The 20,085-nt window shown below is 58.2% G+C and overlaps 1 protein-coding gene across 5 annotated transcripts; it reads left to right on the top strand.

The window, feature by feature from the left end:
• The first annotated feature begins 958 nt into the window (after nt 1-958).
• Nucleotides 959-19,926, top strand: DGKK (diacylglycerol kinase kappa). 5 transcript variants are annotated; one of them, XM_059859287.1, is made up of 30 exons: nt 959-1,533; nt 1,727-1,959; nt 9,200-9,310; nt 9,425-9,505; nt 9,733-9,837; nt 10,046-10,178; nt 10,367-10,473; nt 10,896-11,021; nt 11,167-11,269; nt 12,757-12,919; nt 13,005-13,113; nt 13,282-13,421; nt 13,557-13,638; nt 14,119-14,210; nt 14,472-14,571; nt 14,817-15,057; nt 15,288-15,386; nt 15,471-15,594; nt 16,014-16,121; nt 16,576-16,669; nt 16,748-16,855; nt 16,995-17,108; nt 17,241-17,375; nt 17,459-17,625; nt 17,746-17,863; nt 17,950-18,036; nt 18,129-18,245; nt 18,325-18,427; nt 18,943-19,073; nt 19,474-19,926. In XM_059859287.1, exons 2-30 carry the CDS (start codon nt 1,762-1,764, stop codon nt 19,546-19,548), a joined length of 3,471 nt encoding a protein of 1,156 aa, XP_059715270.1. In that variant the 5' UTR covers nt 959-1,533; nt 1,727-1,761; the 3' UTR covers nt 19,549-19,926. The 5 variants fall into 5 exon arrangements, with proteins under 5 accessions (XP_059715270.1, XP_059715272.1, XP_059715268.1 ...); XM_059859285.1 differs by having other exon boundaries at nt 964-1,533; nt 16,573-16,669; XM_059859286.1 differs by having other exon boundaries at nt 965-1,533; nt 16,573-16,669; nt 18,946-19,073.
• Nucleotides 19,927-20,085: the final 159 nt, after the last annotated feature.

The raw sequence follows: 20,085 nt of genomic DNA on the forward strand, positions 1-20,085 counted from the left end.
AAAATGTGTGTGGCCACGGTGTGAATGCTCACCTGTGTCAGCCATGTGCCTGCCCTTGTCCATGTGGGGAATGCACAAATATGTGCACGGTGGCAGTGCACGTGCTCACCCATGCACACATGGATCTATGTCCAGGCACAGGGTGCATGTGCTTTTCCCTGGCCTGGGGTGTGCAGGCATGTGTGGTCTATGACTGCATGTGCATATGCCTACATGGACGGTACCCACACATCTGCGGCTGTGATGCCTATGCATGTGCTGGCCCTGTCCACGTGGGTGGTGCATACACAGGTGCACTGCAGTGGTGCATGTGCTCTCCCGTGCCCATACATGTACCCATGCGAGGGGAGCATCCGTTCGTGCACGGTGGAAGCCGTGTCTGCCCGTGCATGTGTGAGCCTGTGCACACCTATGTGCATGAGCACACCCACACCGGGTGTGCCCGCCGTGCCTGCGTGGGCGGGCAGCGCACACGTGCGTGCACGTGCTCTCCCGTGCCCGCGCGGGTGCCGCACACGGATGCGCGCGGGGGCGCGCGGGTGCCCGCTGTGCCCGCATGCTCGGGGCCGTGCGTGGGCCGCCCGCGCCGCGCAGCAGCGCCCGCCGTGCCGAGCAGGCCGGGGCTTGCGGCAGGGGCAGGGCCGGGGCCGCTTGTGGAGGCACGTCCTGGCGGGGCCGGGGGGCCTGCGGACGGCGGGCCGGGGCCGGAGAAGGAGAGACCTTGCACCAGCGGCGGCGGCGGCTCGGGTCGTGCAAGGTGTGTGTGGGGCGGGGGGCGCTCCGCCTTCTCCCTCCTGGGCGTGCTGCGGGATGCTCGGCGGGGATCCGGCAGCCGGTAGCCCTGGGGCTGGAGGAGGCAGTGCCCCCAGGGGCGGGGGTGGGGCGCGGGCCGCAGCGCTGCCCTCACTCCCTCCCTCTCCTCTCGCCGCAACGCTTGTTGCTGCGCCGAGAGACGGCACCGCGGTTGCCGGCAGCCGCGGGGAAGGGGGAGGGCGCGGCGGAGCCTTAGGTACGTGGGGCCCGGCACGGCGCCGTGGGGTGCCCCCCGCTACCCCCGGCCCGGCCACGGCAGCCCTGTTGCCGTCCAGGCTCGCTTGTCGAGGTAGGTGCCCCCCCAGTCCCTCCTCAGCCCTCGGGGCCGGCAGGGATGCCGTGGGGACATGGCTTCCCCCGCATGCGGGAACCCCGCGCTCCCCCATCTGTCCCAGCCCACCTGCAGTCACCTGCTCGGGGCTCGCGACCCATGGGCGCGGGAGGTTCATCTATCCCTTCCCAGCTGCCGGAGCCAGACGGATGGCGAGGTCCAGCTGCTGCTTTTCATGAAGATCCCTGCACTGTCCCCGGCCTCTCAGGGCAGCCCAGCACCTCGGGGGTGGGCAACAAGGAGAACTAGCACAGACTGCGGGAATGGCTTCCATCCCTCTATGCACCAATGTACCAATGCCCAAGCATGGGGCAACCACAGTCTCCTGTGCCCAAGTCAACGTTGGGATGCCAAGTAGGCTGAGGAATAGTTGGGACACTGAAAAAAAGGTAAGGAAGGAAAACTTTGCCTGCAAGGATGCCACCCTGAGTGTCATTTCTGGGCAAAGATGCGCCATCTCCCTTGATTTCCAGGGCTGCACCTCCCAGCTAGCAGAGCCTTACAGGATGAGGGGCCATGCATGCCTCTTCAGGGCTTTTCCTCCATTCCTATGTGTCTTTGTCCTCTCTGGGCTGTCATCAGGCGCTGCAGAGCTCTGAGCCAAGTCAGGTTGGAAGATGGCCGAGAAGCTGGTGCCTGGGGACCTGTTCTCGAGGAAGACCCGGGAATCAGTGTCATCCCTGGACTTAGACAAGCTGGCACCCATCTCACCCGAGGCTGGTGGTGAGGAGTCGTCCGACAGCGAGGGCGAGCAGGAGGACAGTTCTCACAAGCTCATCCGGAAGGTTTCCACCTCAGGGCAGATGAGAAGCAAGGTCAGGGGTGGGGGATGCCGGCGGTGAGGGGCTGGCTGGGTGTGGGGTCACTGCTGAGGATGAGGTGGGAGTTTACCAGGGTGTAAATCAGTACCAGGTTCTTGCTGCTGGCAGGCTTGACCCAGCCACAGCTGGGAGGGTTCTGGCCCCCTGTGTCCTGTGGGAGGGCACATAGAAACATGCAAATCCCACAGTGGTAGTGTCAGCATTGGTCCCATGGGGCTGTGAAGAACAGATTTTATCCCACTATTCAGGAGCAGGATGTCTCCCATACCCAGAGAGCCCCTACCACATTTCCTTCATGCTGCATTTGTATCCCCTGGGTTCCCCTTACCTGTCCCTGGAAGAAGAGGACTCTTTTTAGGATGCTCTGTGGATGCTCTGGGGCTGAGATTTAGGGTCATGACAGTTCTGTAGGCTCCTCAGATCTCACACCCTGCTGCAGGCATTGTGTGTGTAGGGCTTGGTGGGTGGCAAAATCGAACCTGCATCTTTCCTAGTGCCCCAGATCAATTTGGCTGTGCCAGCTCCCCTGCGGGCCTCATTGCCACGGCTCTAGTCCCCAGTGGTGGTTTGCGGGACAGATGGAAACACCTTTGAGGTCAGACATGACACTCATACTTCCCAGCTACTAGCATGACAGCAGCTGGAGTGTGTGTGTGTGTGTGTGTGTGTGTGTGTGTGTGTGTGTGTGTGTGTATCACAGTTTGCTCAGAAAAAACTATTTTGATAGTACCTACAAAATATGGGCTGTGGTGCCTTTAGCCAAACAGGAGTGTGTGGTTAGAGGTCCCAGGTCGGGACAGTGAAATGCAATGCAGGCAGAAATAACCTGGGCCGAATGGCCAGGTGGGATGTGGGGATAGAAGGAGGTTTGTGGGGGACATTTTGGGGAGGAAGGATGCAGACACAGTGCTGGGAGGATGGTCTAGTTGACATGCTGGTCCTTTGCATCCACCTTTCAACTGTGGGAAGGAGGTGGCAGAATGAGTCAAGGCAGTGCCTGCAGTGTTGGGTGGCACACGGGGGCAGCCAGAAATCCCCCTACAGCCAGCTTCCAGTGCCAGCTTCTCCTCGGTGGGGATTTGGTGGATGTGCTGCTCCAGGGAGAGGGGAGAGCTCTGAAAACACAGCATAGGAATGTAGTTGTGGAGAAGGGGGCTATCACTGCACTCTGGTGTTGGGTGCTGAGGGCACGAAGGAAGGGGAATGAGGCAGTGTGGGTCTGGTGGCTGCTGTGGGGATGCTTGAGGCTGGGGCAGGCTCCCCTCCTGCTGGCTCTGTCTTGGCTGTTGCGCCAAGCCTGGTGCACTGGCATGAGGTGGAGCAGAGGAGACCTGCTTAAGGGTATGGAAATTGCATGCTCCCAACCTAGCACTGTGGGGTTTTTCCACTTGGCAGAAGAGACTTCTGGGGCATGGAGCATTGAGGGGGCTCTTACTGAGTCCCTCTGGCTGCTCAAGGAAAATACCTCAATTTTCCCTTCTTTGAAGCAGGCTGGCATCTACTCTGCCCTCTCCAAGTTGGCTGGCAGGTGGGTGAAGAGGGCTATGCTGGGTGCAGGGTGTTGGGGAGGAGGCATGGTGGGAAGGCCAGGCCAGTGGGCAGGATCATGGGGATGCTTAGTTCTGTGTATGAGCTCTCAGCACCCTTCCGGAAGGGCAGCAGTAGGCACTAGAGTTTGCCATGTAGCATTTGCCATGCTGTGGGCCACAGGGACATCACAGGGAGCCATCAATGTCAGGAAGTTTGAGGGGAAGGGGCAGATGGCTGGGCTATGCCCGTGTCCTACAGCAGCAGTACAGGAACATGAGCATGCTCTGAGCCCCAGCCCAATCGCCAAAGCCCCCATAACACCAGCAGGTTCTGGCCTCGCCGCTGACAGGCTGCACGTGGGGAAAGACTGTCTCTCTGCCTGCTGTGGTTGCTGCCCACATTCTGCTTGGCATCAGCAATTAGCCATACAGGATGTCATGCTGTCCAGCGTGCCAGGGAAGGCAGGTGGCATGATGGATAGGCAGGTGGAAATGACATGTCTGGGTTAACAGCCCATGGAGCTGGGGGAGAGAGTGAGAGCTGGCAGGGCTGGAGCTGGAGGGGCCTGAGAGTGAGCTGTGTATGCCTCCCCTGCCACCTCGGTGTTTTCAGTGTTGGGGTTCAGTGTTTTTCCCGAGGATGCTTTTGCCCTGATCCAGGTGGGCAGGACTACACTTGCCAGCCTGGCGTCCTGTTGGATGGACTCCCTCCTTCCCTACGGAGATGAGGATTTTTGGATGACATTGCTGCTGCCACCCAGGTCAGGCTTACAGTCCTGACATGGCACATGTGCTGCCTGTCCTCCAGCCACAGCCACAGCGGGTGTGCCATGGCGGGCACCTTCCTGAGTGACACCCCTGTCTTGACATCCTTGGCACCCAGGTGGAGCTGGAGTAGGGGGAGGGAATCATTGCCTGCACCCCAGGGGCAGGTACCTAAAGAACACAGTTTATAAGGGAGAGTTCAGGGCCAGGGTGGCAGCTCCTGAGACAACAGGTGGTGGGGGGTCGGGGCTCACTGTCCTATTTTGGGTCCTATGTGGTGAGTGGGGTGCTTGAGAGGATCTATAGGAGCCTGCCATGTTGGGGGGCTGGAAAAGGTCAGAAGCCCCAGCCCATCCACACTGACTGGGGAGATCTTGGTGTCTGGTGATGGAAGCAGGCAGCTTCTCCCACTCCAGGCTGCTGTCCAGCCCCTGGGACAGGAATAGGTGAGGATCATTTTGGGATCTGTTGAATCCTTCTGATTGCTGCTCCCCAGTCCCAGTGCTTCTGCACTCTGAATGCTCATGCCCCCACATCCCTTTGTCAAGCCTCCACACCAATCATATCCCCCCCACTCCACACCTCCAGGCTGCAACTGTGGACACTCTGTGGGGTGCTTTGTGCCAGCATTGCTGTGGAGGTGGAGAGGTCATTGTGTTCAGTGACAAAAACAACTGCCAGATGCAGGTGTCCCTGCTGGACTGAAAGGCTCCAGGATGGATGGAATCTTGCTGAAATTACCATCCCCCCCCCCAATCCTCCTCAATGCATCTGGGGGCTGCCAATTGCCTGTACCAGCTTTTAGGTGTGCAAGTGCAGAGTGGGAGGGGGATGTGATGCTGATTGCCAGCACCGGTCCCCTTAGGGCTGGGCTTGGAGAGAAGGTGAAGGGTAGAGAGGGGCTGGTTCTGGGGCACACCAACGCATTTGAGTTGATGAGGGTGGTGGGTCACATCCTGCCCATGTGTCTGGGGCGTTCATTCCCCAGCACTGCCTCAGCACAGGCTCTCCCAGCAGCTGCCTCCCAGAGTGGAGGAAGAGAGTGATCCAGCAGTGCTGTTTGGTTCAGCGAGTGACAGGTCCTGGGGTGATTGCACCAGAGCTGGGAGGTAGAGGCATCGAGGGGAACACAGAGGGGTGCATGCCAGGGATTCAGGGTTGCCCGTGGCATGGGCACAATGTGTATGGCCATGGTGGGCAGGGGTAACCATGGCTTGTCTGCCATTTGGAAAGGGGAATTGTGTTCCCGAATTCCTGATCTTGAGATACATCAGAGCTATTTGGTGGGGCTGAGGGACTCACCAGAATCCTCCCATGGGGCTCAGGGGGGTCAGTGGGGTTATTGGTTCCCTTGTCCTTGCTGCAGGTATTGAGCATCCTGCAGGTTCAGGGTGCCCTAGGAATGAGGCATGCTGTACCTGTGTGTATTGGGGGGTTTGTACCTGTGCATACTGGGGTGTTGGGCAGCTGTAGGGAGCCTGGTGAGGCAGTGCTGTAGAGCCAGGCCATGGGGAAGGCTGCCCACTGAGTGCTAAATCCTGGCCAAAAGATGAAGAAAGAAGGTAGAGCTGGCTGGGGCCAGGCATGGAAACCTTTCTTCTGCAGCAGGAGGGTGGATCATATCTCCTGGGCAGTGCATCCTCTAGACTTGACACTGGTGGGACAGTGGAGCATCTCTCTTACAGAGCGAGCCTGGGAGAGTAGGGATTGTTCAGCCTGGAGGAGAGACTGTAACGAAGGGGTCCCCAGCTTTTGAAAGGGAGGGTGCAGCAAAGGGGGAACCAGGCTCTTCTCAGTGGTGTCTGCCAATGAACAGAGATGGAAAAATTAGGAAATTGCACCTCAGCACAAGAAAACACTGTCTGAGACCAGGGAGGCTGGGCTTGCTCTCATTAATCAGGGCTCACCAAGCTGGTGCCTGGGGTGTGAAGATAGCCCCACTGTCACTAACTGGATGTTTGTGAGGTTTCTCAAGCACTCTGCCCTCTCCATGCTAACTTTTTCTGTTATGTGAATGTCGTTCTTGTCCATCAGCTCTTTCCCACCCCTGCTGGGCAGAGTGGGAGGGCTGTGCAGGGGTGAACTAGTAAAAGTTGGGCTGATGTGGGATGCTTGCTAGCATGATGCTTGGGGACCGATGTGGCTGTAGATAGGGAAGTATGACTTAATTTCTAAAAAGCAGCTGCTGGATAATATGTTGTTGGGCGGTTGCCTTTCCTGGGGCTCCTTTCCTCATTCCTCTCCTCCTGTTAATTGTCTGTTGCCTTTCAATGGTCTTGTGGGCACGAGGTGATGGCTTGTCAGGACTTGTGCTGAAATCTCCTTTTAAGCATCCACCCAGCACGGGGAAGGGATATTGTGGTTGGTCCTGCAGTGGCAGAAAGCTCCATCCTCTGGGAGCAGCTGAGCCTGTGGGGCCATAGCACCTGTCAGGCACCGAGCCCCCTGACTGCCCAGTCCCGGAAGAGCTCTGCTGTGTCACAAAGCTTGATAAGGTTTCCAGCTGACTCCAGCCTGTGGGGTGCCTAGCAGCTGGAGGAAGCCCTGCGGCTGGGCTGTTTGAGGTCTACCACCTTTCCTCTGCTGTCCTGGTGCCTGCTGGCTCAGTTGGGGGATGAGCTCTTATGCAACTGGACCCCGGCTTGTGCCCAGTGGGCTGCTGCACTTGGAGCAGGAGGGTGGCTGCCTGGAATGATGCTGGTGCAATGCAGGTCGGTGTGTTGACAAGTTATCTTCTTTCCCTTCTCCTACTGGGTGAGGCATCGTGTGGTCACAGAGGCAAGTATATCCCTTCAGGAGTGGTGTAGGGTGGCCCGCTGTGTGGGCAGATAGTGTGGTGCTCAGGAGCCGTATGTTATGGCATTCCTGGGTAACAACTTTCCTGGCTCTTCTCCAGGCACGCCTTTGCTGTCCAAGCTGATCCCAGCAGGAAAACCCTCCTTCCCCAGCTGTGGTCAGACCTGGCTGCACAATGGGCTCTTTCCAGGAATAGGGGTGGCAGAGCTGGGATAGTGGGGTAACAGAACAAAGCAGCATCATGGGGCTCTGCTTTAGGGCTGAGGGAAGTGCTGGCATTTTGGGTTGTAGCCTGACCTGGAAGAATCCATGGACTGCGGTTCAAGCCCCCTGCTTGTGCCGAGCACACAGGCAGCCTGTGGCATCATGGCCTCTGGAAACCAGCCCAGTCCTGGCACAGCACGTGGCTGGCCATCCTCCCAGGGCCATTTTTACCTGTGTCCCCCCTGAGGCTCTGCTGCCACTGCCACTTCAGCTGCATCTGACCTGGAGGTGGTAGTATGCCTGCAGATGCTGTATGGTTTCATTCTTGCCTTTCCCTTTCTGCCCAGTGCCTCTGGGATCTCCCCAGTGCTGGTGCTGAGCCCCCTGGGCTGGAGAGAGCAGGGAGGGACCTTGGGATGGAGCAGTGGAGTGCTGGGACAGAGCCCTACAGGGGAGCTGGCCTCTGGCTGATTGCAGGGCAGGTTGTCTGTGGCTCTGGGTGTTCCGCCTCAGTTGCTGTGGTGAGATCAGCTCTGGCTTTGCTGAGGCTCCCTGCAGTGCTGCCTGGGGCTTTCCAGAAAGAAGAGCTGTGGTTGGGGTGAGTGGAGGGGCTTGGGTTTTTTTGGGGTGTGGGTGGCACACAGCTGCGCAGTGACCGGTGCAGAGCTCCCTGTTTGAACCTGCACCGACATTCTGAGGCATCATGGTGATTGATTAACCGCAGCCAAACTCTGCACCAGTCATGGGGAGTGATAAAGGCTTAAAACATCCCTCTTCAAACTCCAAGCTTCAAGAGAGCAGGGAACAATATGGTGGGTGCCCTAGTGAGGTTCAGGAAGGTTATGCATTTGGACAGTTGATGTTCAGGGAGCACCCCAGGCGGGGTTTTAGCATCTTTGTGAAGGCTTCTGCTATTCCTGGTGCTTTGGCCATCTGGTTCAGACCTGTGCAGCAGTAGATTAAGGCTGAGATGTGAGGCTGGTGTGTTTGCAGGCTGATGGGTGCCTGTCTGCCACCTCTTGCAGCACTGGGTTGGCACTGGAGTGCAGAGCCCCGGGGCCGTGCTTCCCTCCCCGTGCCCTCATGCCCAGTGCTAATTTGCCGTTAAATGTGGCTTGTCATCACGTGCCTGGATTGGATACAACCACTGTGGCAGCTAATTGCAGAGAAGCAGCTGAACAGAGCTGCCGGTGGTGTTTAAAGAAGATACAATCAAAGATGAGGCAGTGCCAGAGCATCTCTGCCGCCTCTTTCAGGCTCATAGTCATGTTGCAAATACTAATTAATTGAGTCTTGTAAACACCACTGCGAGAAGGGTAAATATTGGCAGGTGCTGTATTTCGGGGAGGGCAGAGGACGGGCAGCCAGGTTGCAATGAAGCGCTGTGCTGCAGGGCATGCTCTGCCTGCTGCAGGCTACCCTCAGCCACACGTTGTCCTCTCCGTGGGGGCAAGGCAGAACTGGCTGCACTCCGACTCTGCTCCGGCTCCGCTCTCCAAACCAGCTGGGGCCGTAGTGCCCAGGTAATGCCACTTTGAAGATGCAGTTGGTATCTCTGGGGCACTAGTGTCCTCTTAAAGAAAGCTTTGCTGGCTCCAGTTCTGCCCTTGGCTTCTAGGGAGCTGCAGCAGGGTGAGGATCTCCAGGCACTACCCTGGGATGGAGAGGAAGCATCAACAGTGGAGCCTCTGCACTGCTGGGGACTTGCATCTTCTAGCCCTGCCATGCCCAGCAGCATCCTTCCAGATCACAGGCAATGCCCAGTGCCCAGGCAATGGTAGGCAGGGAACATAATTTTCCCTGCTACATGCAGCAGAGACTGAGCCCCAGAATGTCCAGGCTGTGCTCCTGGGGACCCGGGGACTTGTGTCACAGGGGAAAATGGTGGCTTTGGTGATCCTGGGGCACTACGGGAGCTCAAGACACTGTGGTCTCTGCAGAAGAGCGTAAAGGAGGGGCTGTTGCTGAAGCAGACGAGCTCCTTCCAGAGGTGGAAGAGACGATACTTCAAGCTGCGAGGCAGGACACTCTATTATGCTAAGGATGCCAAGGTAGGCTGGAGGGTGCTTCCAACATGCGCAGTTGGGGGGGACCTGAGCCTCCCAGCCCAGGAGGAGACAGAGATCCCTGCCTGGTGGACTGGGGCTCTGGTTCCTCCCTTGCAGTCCCTGATCTTTGATGAGGTGGACCTGTCTGATGCCAGTGTGGCCGAGACCAGCACCAAGAACATCAACAACAGTTTCACGGTGAGAGAGGTGTGGGGCTACCAACTGCACCCTGTGGACACCTCAGAACTGTGTGGGGAGGCATTACAGACCTCCCTCATCCCCCCAGAGCCATGGAACACTCCATAGCATGGTCTCCTGCTGCTCGAGGTGGCACTGGTGTGGCAGAGATTGCTGGGGTCCATGCTGGGTTCTGGCTGGCCTGGCAGTGGCCTTGCGAGAGAATGTGGGGGTGGTGGCTGTTGCAGGTGATCACACCATTCAGGAAGCTCATTTTATGTGCGGAGAACCGGAAGGAGATGGAGGACTGGATCACGGCCCTGAAATCTGTCCAGAAGTGGGAGATCCATGAGGTGATGTGGGCAGGGTGCTGTATGGATCCGTATTTCTATGTGGAGTGTGTTTCCCTCTGTGTGCCTTTGATTGCCAGACAAGAGCTGTTGGCCTTGGCATAGCCCCACAAGGAGGACAGGAGTTGGGCTGGGCGGACTCAGGGGGCCAGGAGGGAGGGAGTGCTGGCTGAGGGTGCCAGGCACTGATGGGGCAGGGCTGTGCCTCCAGGCCACACAGTTCAACATGGAGCACTTCTCGGGCATGCACAACTGGTACGCCTGCTCCCACGCCCGCCCCACCTTCTGCAATGTGTGCCGCGAAGCTCTTCCAGGGGTCACCTCCCATGGCCTCTCCTGTGAAGGTCTGTGCTGGGGTCCTGCTGGGGGGTGGGCAGGGCTTGGGATCAGGGCAGGGCAGCCTCTCAAAGCTGGGCCAGAGCAGGAGTGGTACAGTATGATGCCTACTGCCCAGATGCAGAGGGGTTTGGGACCAGGGATATGCATGCCGTGGGGACCTTCCCTGCTCCTCACTGCTCCCCACCCCATGCAGTCTGCAAGTTCAAGGCACACAAGCGCTGTGCCGTCAGAGCCACAAACAACTGCAAGTGGACGACTCTGGCCTCCATTGGCATTGAAATCATCGAGGATGAGGATGGGGTAAGCACGGGAGTCCCTGTCAGGGATCCTGGCAGGACAGATCCTCCATCAGAACTAGCCTTGCTGTGCCTGGATCAGGAAGCGGGAAGAAACTATAGCTGTCCCCTGCACTGTGTGGCCTCTGGGCTTGGCTCTGCAGGGGCGTAGCTTGGGGACACCTCCTCTGGAACCCTGTATCAGGATCCCTTTTTGCTGTCCGAGTGGGGCCACCTCCAGACATTTTCTGGGGATATGTCTGCCCTGCCTCACATGCTGATGGCTTCAAGCAGACAGGTGGGCAGGGATGAGAGGACATGGGAGGGGTCCCAGACATACCTTGCCCTGCTGCATGGCATCCCCTCCATGGTGCTTCGGGAAAGAGGTGGCCAAAGATCTTTCCCTCAAGCGTGCCGGATGCTATTGGTAGCTGCTCTTCTCTGCAGGTGGCCATGCCCCATCAGTGGCTGGAGGGGAATTTGCCCGTCAGTGCACGCTGTGCTGTCTGTGACCGGACCTGTGGCAGTGTCCGGAGGCTGCAGGACTGGCGGTGTCTCTGGTGCAAGGCCATTGTAAGGGTACACCCATTCCTGTCCCCACCCCTCTCCCAGCACAGACAGCACTGCCCCTCCTGTGTGCATCTCTGGGAAAGCTGATGCTGAGACTTTGGTGCTGCGTCCCCCAGCTCTGCTTATACAGGTGTTCCTGTGTTCCTAGGTTCACAGTGCCTGCAAGGAGCTTCTTGGCAAGAGGTGCCCCCTGGGCCAGTACAAAGTGTCCATCATCCCCCCAACTGCCTTGAACAGCATCGATTCTGATGGTGAGTTGTGGAGGGCACAGGGCTGGTCTGGTGAGGAGACAGGCTGTTTGGGATAGAGCTCTGAGCTCTCTGAGGTCTTCTGGAGGCTTTGATTTGTTGCACTATGCCTGTGTTGTGTGGCAGCAGGAACACCACCTTCAGTAGGCTCCAGAGTCAATGCCCCTCCCTTAGTTGAAGGCTGCTTGTTGCCTTACACTCTGTTTCAGGGCTTGGTGGTATTCTGTGGGCTTTGGGGTGGCATTTCTTGCCCGCATGTGGCTTTAGCTGCTCCTGCCAGGTCACCACGTGCAGTAGCTCAGGACATGGTGCCTCTGTGCTGGGATTAACAGTGCCAACCCTATACCCCTAAGGTCGTCTGTCCTCTGTTGCACCTCAATGGTTCAGCATCTCTCAAGGCAGGATAAAGCTCTTGCTTGGGTTATTTCTCACTGTCTGAAGACAAGCTGTTTTTTTGGTAGTGCAGAGCACAGCTTTGCCTTGGCACGGGACACTGCAGGGAGAAGCCATGTGGAGCGTGGGGGGACCCCCCCAGCTGTCTCCTTCTCCTGAGGGGCCCAGCTGGCCTCTGCTGAGCAAAATCTGTTCTTCTCCTCCGGATATTTATTTCTTCATTCTTTACTGCTTTTCACCACTCAGCCCAGCCGGTGGCTCATTTGCCTCATTTGCCTTGTTACTCATCGGGATGCTGTCAGGGTAACCATCATGCGGCTGCTCCTCAGCTCCAGAGCCTCGGCTGCTGGTGGCTGATCCCTGGCAGCATCTCTGCCCTGTCCCTCTCCAGGAGCCCAGCCATCTGTGCCTGTGACTGCTGCCCACCCGACTGGGAACAGCCTAGCAAGGCCTCAGTTTTCCCTTGTCCTGCCATGCTGTCCTGCTGCAGCATATGAGTACTGCTGGCAGCAAGCTTTTCCGCTTCAGCCCACGCTCTGACTCAGCAGCTCTCAGTGCTTTGTGTTACCGCTCTGCTCTGCTCAGCTGGGCTGGGAGTGGAGATGCAGCAGTGGCCAGGCAAGGAGGGGGGGACTGTGGGGATGTTGTTCCCATGCTCCTGCTGTGGTGGGGGTGCTAGTGCTCCTGGTTGCAGCCCATAGGGCTCTAAGGGCTATAGCTGTGGGGCTGGTGCCAGTGGCATGATGGCTGATATGGTCCCTGCTGCAGCGTTGCTTCGTCTGCCAAGGGAAAAAGCCTGCAGGTACCAGCCAGGGAACTGGGATGGCCAAGATGTGCCTGAGGCAGGTGTGGGCTCTGGGCCAGCTGTCAATCCTGCTTTGCCTTGGGCATATTTCCATCCCCATCTCATTTCTTTAAAAGCACAGTGCTTCCTCTTCCTTCTGTCCCTCACCATCCCCTGGACATCCCCATTACTGCCCCTCCTGCCTCAGCACCCCACAGGTTGGGCTTGGCACAGACCGAGTGCCCAAACTCTGCTCTCCTGAAGCGTGTGTGGGCAGTGAGTGCTGGGGCTCATGTGTTTGGGCTTTCTGCAGGTTTCTGGAAAGCCACCTGCCCCTCGACCTGCTCCAGCCCTCTCCTGGCCTTTGTCAACTCCAAGAGTGGGGACAACCAGGGTGTCAAGTTTCTGCGCAAGTTCAAGCAGTTTCTCAACCCAGCCCAAGTCTTTGACCTCATGAATGGGGGCCCACACCTGGGGTAAGCACCAGCCTGAGCACCCTGGAATTGCCTTGGTGGGCACCTGGCACAGCACCTAGTCCCTCTCTCCTTGCCTCCCACCCAGGCTGCGCCTCTTCCAGAAGTTCTCCACCTTCAGAATCCTGGTGTGTGGTGGGGATGGCAGCGTGGGTTGGGTGCTCTCTGAGATTGATGCCCTTGGCCTCCACAAGCAGGTGAGTTGGGTGTGCTTGGCATTACTAGTGCAGACTGGCACCGTCCCCAGCACTGGCACACTCTGTGTGCCCCAGGTGCTGCAAAGCAATGGATACAGCAGAGTTGGGGGTGTCACAGGTGCCCCTGGGGGCTGCTCTGAGCCCCCCCACTCTGTCTCTCTCCTGCAGTGTCAGCTGGGTGTCCTGCCGCTGGGGACTGGTAATGACCTTGCACGAGTCCTGGGTTGGGGCAGCCTATGTGACGATGACACTCAGCTGCTGCAGATCCTGGAGAAGCTGGAAAGGGCCACCACCAAGATGCTGGACCGGTGAGCAGGGCATGGAATACATGCCTCTCTGTCCCTTCTACCCTGGCATCTCTTGGGAAGCCTGTCCCAGTTCCTTGCTTGTCCCTGTGCTAGGGGGCCAGGAGATGGCAAGCAGCCATGGTCTCTGTTTGGCAGGTGGAGTGTGCTTACCTATGAGGCCCCCAAGCAGTCCCCCTCAGCCCTGAAGGAGGAGGAAAATGGGGACTCCAACATCCAGGTGGGAACTGTTGGCATTTGGGGGCTTGAGATGGGGAGGGAAGCTGGAGGGCAAGTTCCTGTTCAACCCATTTCAGGAATACACAGGGAGGGATGGCACAGGAAGAGGTTATTCTGGGGGTCCCTGGGGATTGGGGCTCTGAGGGAGCTGGAGTTGGCTGCATGCAATGAAATGAGCCTGGCAGGTCTCAGCCTGGCATGTGAAGTTGGGAGCAGGCAGAACGTGATGTAGAGCTAGCCTGCCACTGGCCAGCTGCTTTGGACTCTTCTGTGTGCTCCTGTTCAGCCCCTCAGTTTCCCTCCTGATGTGACTGGCCTCCCCTCTGCCCAGCAGCATGGGCATGCTACCCTCAGTGGTGGGGAGTGGGCTGAATAAGGGCTGATCATCCCCAGTTCAAGGCTGGCTGAGCAAAGCTCTGTCCCTGAGCAGGGCACATGCCAAGGTGGCAAGTGTCCAGCTGTCTCCACCTGTGTCCCGCAGGTCCAGATCTCCCATTACGCGGACTCTGTTGCCTTTCACCTGGCCAAGATCCTGGAGTCAGACAAGCACTCAGTAGTGATCTCCTCTGCAAAGTAAGGAGGGGGCTGTTGGTGGGGGTGCCAGGAGCCCCTTTGCTGGGCTGGGGCCTGTCCTCAGGGCCACTGCACCCCCCTTGGCCAGGCTGTCCCAAATGGCCTCCAGCAGCTGCTGGCTGTGCTGGTGCCTGGCAGATAATCCTGGCTGTGCTGGCCCTCTGGAGCAGCAGGTGTTATCCCAGCAGGCACCCTGGCTGGCATCTGTGCCTCGCTGGCCATGCTGTGTCCCTCTTGACCTCCAGCCACTTCCCTTGGCAGGTTCCTCTGTGGCACTGTCAATGACTTTGTGACTGAAGTTGGACAGGCTTACAAGAGGGCAACGGAGAACAAGCAGGAGGCTGAGCTGATGGCACGGAAGGTGTGTTGCAGGGGAGCTGGAGTGTTGGGTCAAGCTGGTGGCACAGCCCCTGAGCAGGGGAGGGGCTGCTCCTCAGGCCTATGCCCTTGTTGAGCATGTATTGGGGTGTGCCATGCTTGGGGTGCCCAGGCACGGGGTGTCCAGGTGCTTGGGGGTATCCAGGCACTCAGTGCCCAGGGAAGCACCCAGGACTGGTGGGGGGCAGCAGCTTGTGGCAGGTGCTGAGTGGGGTAGGTGTCCCACAGTGTGCCATGCTGAATGAAAAGCTGGACTCGTTGGTGCGGGAGCTGAATGAGGAAGCTCAGGCCATCATGACCCCTGAAGAAATGGCACAGGCCACCCATGCTGAAGTCAAGGACCAGGAGAAAGCTGGCAGTTTCAGCATCAACCCCCAGCCTCGCATCTTCAAATCCAAGGAGCAGCTCATGCTGCGGGCAAACAGCCTGAAGAAAGCCCTGAGGCAAATCATTGAGCAGACAGAGAAAGGTGAGGGAATGGTGGGAGTTGGCAGCTTCCCTGATGATGCAGCAGCCTGGCAGGGGCTGTGAAGCCACACTGGGTTGGTGCTGGACCTATGCCTTTGTTCTCCCCTGGGATCCTTGGGATCGCAGCGGTGGCCCCGCCCTGGGCCCTTCCTGGTACGAGCCCACAGGGCTGACACGAGGAGGGGCTACAGGGCTGCACAGACTTCCTGTCATGCCCCTCTTTGTATACAGCTGTGGATGAGCAGAACAAGCAGACCCAAGCCTACCAGGGCAGTGTGGGCCCCAGCAAGGACAGCTCGGAGGAGTTAAAGAAGGAGGAGGAGAAGCTCAGTAAGATGCCAGCAGGGCATGTGGCATTTTGTGGGAGCATGGGGGTGAGCTGTGGGATGGACTCAGGGTGAACCCATGTGGCAGCTACCTCCCTGTCACCCTGGCCAGCCTCCCAGCGGGTGACGGTGACCTCTGCGTCTTCATCCATCATCCTGGACCGGCCAGACACCTTTGGCAGCTTGCAGTTCCCTGAAGACCCCAGCACCCTGTGAGTCAGAAGTTCTGCCTGCCCTGGAGTCCCTGGCCCACTCTTGCTGCCCAGGAGCAGAGCTGGTACCATGCTGCCCCTTTGAGGAGGCTGCTGCCCACCAGTGTGGCATCCCTGCTACCAGGCCCTCCTTGGCCAAGCAGTGCCTGTGCTGAGGGAGCCTGCCTGTGGATGGTGTGGGATCTCTGGCTGATGCTTCGAGCTTGGTGTTCCCACCTGCAGGCAGGTCCTGGCTGGGCCATGGGTGTCCTGCTATGGTGACTGAGGGAAATTAGCAGCCATCCCTGCTAGTTTTGGTCAGGCTTCCCAGTGCCAACCACTCTGCTCCAGTGGGTGTTACGCTGCATCCTCTAGTGCCAACCCAGAGTCACCGATGTGCAACTGCTGCTCAACCTGCTTTCTCTCTTTGCTGATTTCAGACACTTCTTGGAGAAATGTGTAATGAATAACTACTTTGGCATCGGCCTGGATGCAAAAATCTCCCTGGAGTTCAACAACAAACGCGATGAGCACCCCAAGAAGTGCAGGTTGGCTGGAACCCCTAGATTTCCCTCAGGAAAAAACGTGTACCCCTGGTTTTCCAGTGCCATCAAGTTGCTAGGACCATAGGGGTGACTCAGGCGTACTGTGTTGGAGATCCTTTCTGCACCAGATTTTGTACCTGCACCCATTGCTGGGATGAGCACTCCTTGGTGGCAGGCTGCAAACACCCCAGAAAGGGTGAAGATGTGAGGACTCAGTGGGATTTACTTGCTCTGCACCTGGAGAGAGGGACATTGCCATGCTGGCATGGAAGGGTCAAAATCTGGGTGCAACATGCTGCACCTTTGGCTCTTCTGGGAGGTAGCAAGAATTGAGGAAACTAAAGTGGGGCCAGCAGTCCGGGACTGTTCAGCACAGTGCCCCAGGAAGGGTGTGGAGCCTGTGACAGGCAGTGGGGAGCCCACAGATCCTTATCTGTTCCACTTTGCCCCACAGCAGCCGCACCAAGAACATGATGTGGTATGGGGTGCTGGGCACAAAGGAGCTCCTGCAGCGCACTTATAAGAACCTGGAGCAGCGGGTACAGCTTGAGGTATAGGGCTGGGAGAACAGGGAAGGGGTGGGAGGGGCAGCATTACAGCAGCCCCCCAGGCTTAGCCCTCTCTTGCAGTGTGACGGGGTGCCTATCTCACTGCCCAGCCTGCAGGGCATTGCTGTCCTCAACATCCCCAGCTATGCTGGGGGCATCAACTTCTGGGGAGGCACCAAGGAGGACAATGTGAGTGCCAGTACCATGAGATGAGTTGGGTGGCGTGGTGTCCTTTCCCCAGTCCTAAGATACCCCAGGGCTAGGGTGTCCCTGCCTTTGGTACACATGGGGGAAAATGGAAGTCTTCATGTGTAGTGATCCTCTGCAGAACTTTGGGGCTCCATCCTTCGATGACAAGAAGCTGGAGGTGGTGGCAGTCTTTGGCAGCATCCAGATGGCCGTGTCACGGGTCATCAACCTCCAGCACCATCGCATTGCTCAGGTAGTGGTGAGGTATCCTGCAGGACCACAACTAATGCCTGAACGCTTTTGGGGCAGCAGTGGAGCCTGAGGCAGTGCGGCTCTGCTCAGCCTGGCAGCTATTGATGCCACCCCTGGGCTGTGTGCCCTACAGTGCCGCGTGGTGAAGATCACCATCCGGGGCGACGAGGGTGTCCCTGTGCAGGTGGATGGAGAGGCCTGGATCCAGCCACCTGGCATCATCAAAATCCAGCACAAGAACAGAGCCCAGATGCTGACAAGGGACCGGGTGAGATTGAGGTGCTCAGCAAGACCATGCTGGGACATGAGGAGGTATGACCATCTCAGAGGGGCCATGTCTGTCCCCCACAGGCATTTGAAAGCACCCTCAAGTCTTGGGAGGACAAGCAGAAAGGAGAGAGCTACCGTGCAGCCACACGGCCACGGCTCAGCTCCCAGCAGTCCATGGAGTACCTGACTGAGGAGGAGAGCAGCCTCTTGCAGCAGGTCTCACAGATCGCTGAGACCCTCATTGCCAGGTCAGACTGTGGGAAGGGGAACATAGTGGGCACAGGGAAGGGGGAACTCTACTGTGGCCATGCAGAGATGTGTGCCCAGCCCAGGGGAGCCCTGGCAGCTCCAGCCCCTGTCACCCACAGGATCCATGAGGCAGCCAAGGCTCACAAAGCCATGGAGCAGGAGCTGGCACATGCAGTCAATGCCAGCTCCCTGGCACTGAGTGAAGCCCTCTCCCACAAAGCTGCTGGCACCTCAGAGGTGAGTGGGGACTGGGAGTGTAAGGCAGCCTTTACCCAGGACCCATGGGGCCCTGCTGCTCAAGGGGTTACTCCCCTGTGCCCCAGTTTCTCAGCAGGAATGTGGCTGTGGAGATGGTGCTGAGCATCAAAGAGCTGTGGGCTGAGACCAGGGCATTCCTGGAAGGGAAGGCGGTGAGTCAGGAACTGGAGAGTACCCAAAGACCCTCAAGGCTGCTACCTCTGGGGGTGGCAGCAGGGTTGGGTATGGTCCCTGTACCCCACAGCTGGACTCACCGCAGGAGGAGGAGGCGCTTCAGGGCCCCCTGAGTGTGCTGGGCCAGGAGTTGCAGCGGCTGCTGGACATCCACTGGCTGGGCCCTATTGCCCACCCTGCTGAGGAGGTGGGTACACAGGGACTGGGGTCTGGAACAGCCCAGCCTCAGGGAGCTGTAGCATCCCACCAAGCCTGGCTTTTCACAGGAAGGTGCCAGCAAGGGCAGCTTTAAGCTTCGCCTCAACATCCCCAAGTCCAGGAAGGAGAAGGACAAGCTGCAGAAGCAGAAGGCCAACAGTGTGCTGCCAGGTAAAGTGAGCAGTATGCCAGGGAGAGGCAGGTGGTGCAGTCCATGCTAGAAAGGACGCCCCTGTTCTGACCTATCCTTCAATCTCCTGTCCTGGGAATGCTGGGGAAGAATCCTCAGGAAGGGGGAACCTGGCTGCCTGGGGGTGGCACCCTTGTCACCAAGAGCCCCTTAAAGCTTTTTCTGATATCAGACGTGCAGAGCACCCCAACCCCATAATTCCTTGGCTAAGGGGAGAAGGGGGCACTGGTACAGCTCAGGCCTTTGAGTAAGGCCCTTGTCCACAGCTGGGGGTCTGGTTGAGGGGGAGCAGCTCACTGCTCCATAAGTAAGCCAATGAGAGGAGAGACCACTGCAGCCTGAGCAGGCTGTGGCCTCTGGCCCTGCTGGACTCAGGGGTGGGAAGGGGGTATGCTGTCTGCTGACCGCAGGCTGCCATCACTGCTGCCTGCGCTGCTGCGTCCCACTGCCTCCACAGGCCCCAGCAGTCCACCACTGTGGTTTTCCTCCCTGCTAGCAGACAAGTGGGGCTCCGAGGAGGTGGCAGCTTGGCTGGAAACGCTTGGTTTAGGGGAATACAGAGACATTTTTGTCCGGCATGACATCCAGGGCTCAGAGTTGATTCTGCTGGAGAGGAGAGACCTTAAGGTACAAACCCTTGTGCCTCCTGAGGGTACCCCAGCCCTGGGGAGCGTGGTGTCCTCCATCCCTCCTGGTGGCAGGTTGGCCCTACATCTGGGTCCGCAGAGTTGAGCTTGTGCAGCTTCTGCACAGGGGCAGGGAAGCACGGGAGGAGGGTGGCCTTGGTCCTCCAGCTTGCAAGGCTCCATACACCTATCCAAAGCAGTATCAGCAGCACCTGACCTTCACCTGCATTCAGGCATGGGGATGTGCTTTCAAGAGGACAGTGGGCTTCAAGCAAGCACTATGCTCTAGCAAGGGAGAGCATGGGGAGCTGAGCTGTGTCTCATCCTCCACCCTGTGGCTTGTGTACCAGCAAGGGCAAAGAGCTGCCCCCTGCAAATGCATCATCATCTCTTTCCTGCAGGACCTGGGGATCACCAAAGTGGGCCATATGAAGAGGATCCTTCAGGCCATTAAGGAGCTCAGCAACCTGCCCTAGGCTGACAGCAGAGCAGCAGCGCAGTCCAGGTGCTGGGTGGGTGCTGCTCCCAGGAAACAGGGGTTGGGTAGGGGAACAAGTCCCTGCTCTTGCCCCATATGAATGGAGCCCCCCCTGCTTGCCTTGCTTTAACTCTCTGACCCCAGTAACCCTTTAGCCACTGCTTCTCCCCCAGCCTATGGGGCTGGAGACACTGAAGCAGAGGTCTACCCTGATAGGTGTGTGATCTGACCACCAGTCCCGCCCCATCAGGGTCACTGTAGGACCTGGGGCCACCCTCTGTGTGCTCAAGCTGGAGCCAAAGCAAAGTTTCCCCTTCCCTATGTGGGTATTTATGCTGTGTAAATATTTGGAGAGAAGATACTCATTGCTGCTGCTTGTGTAGTGTCATTACTAAGGGGAAGGTGGGGAGGAGGGAACTGAAAATACCTTTCCAGGCTTCACCCCGAGCTTCCTGCTCCCCACCAGTCACTGTGCTCTCACCCTTGTCTCATCACAACACAGGGAAGTACAGTGCTGGGGCTCATAGTCTCCAGT

Source organism: Haemorhous mexicanus, chromosome 14, assembly GCF_027477595.1.
Source record: "Haemorhous mexicanus isolate bHaeMex1 chromosome 14, bHaeMex1.pri, whole genome shotgun sequence".
Classification (NCBI taxonomy): domain Eukaryota; kingdom Metazoa; phylum Chordata; class Aves; order Passeriformes; family Fringillidae; genus Haemorhous; species Haemorhous mexicanus.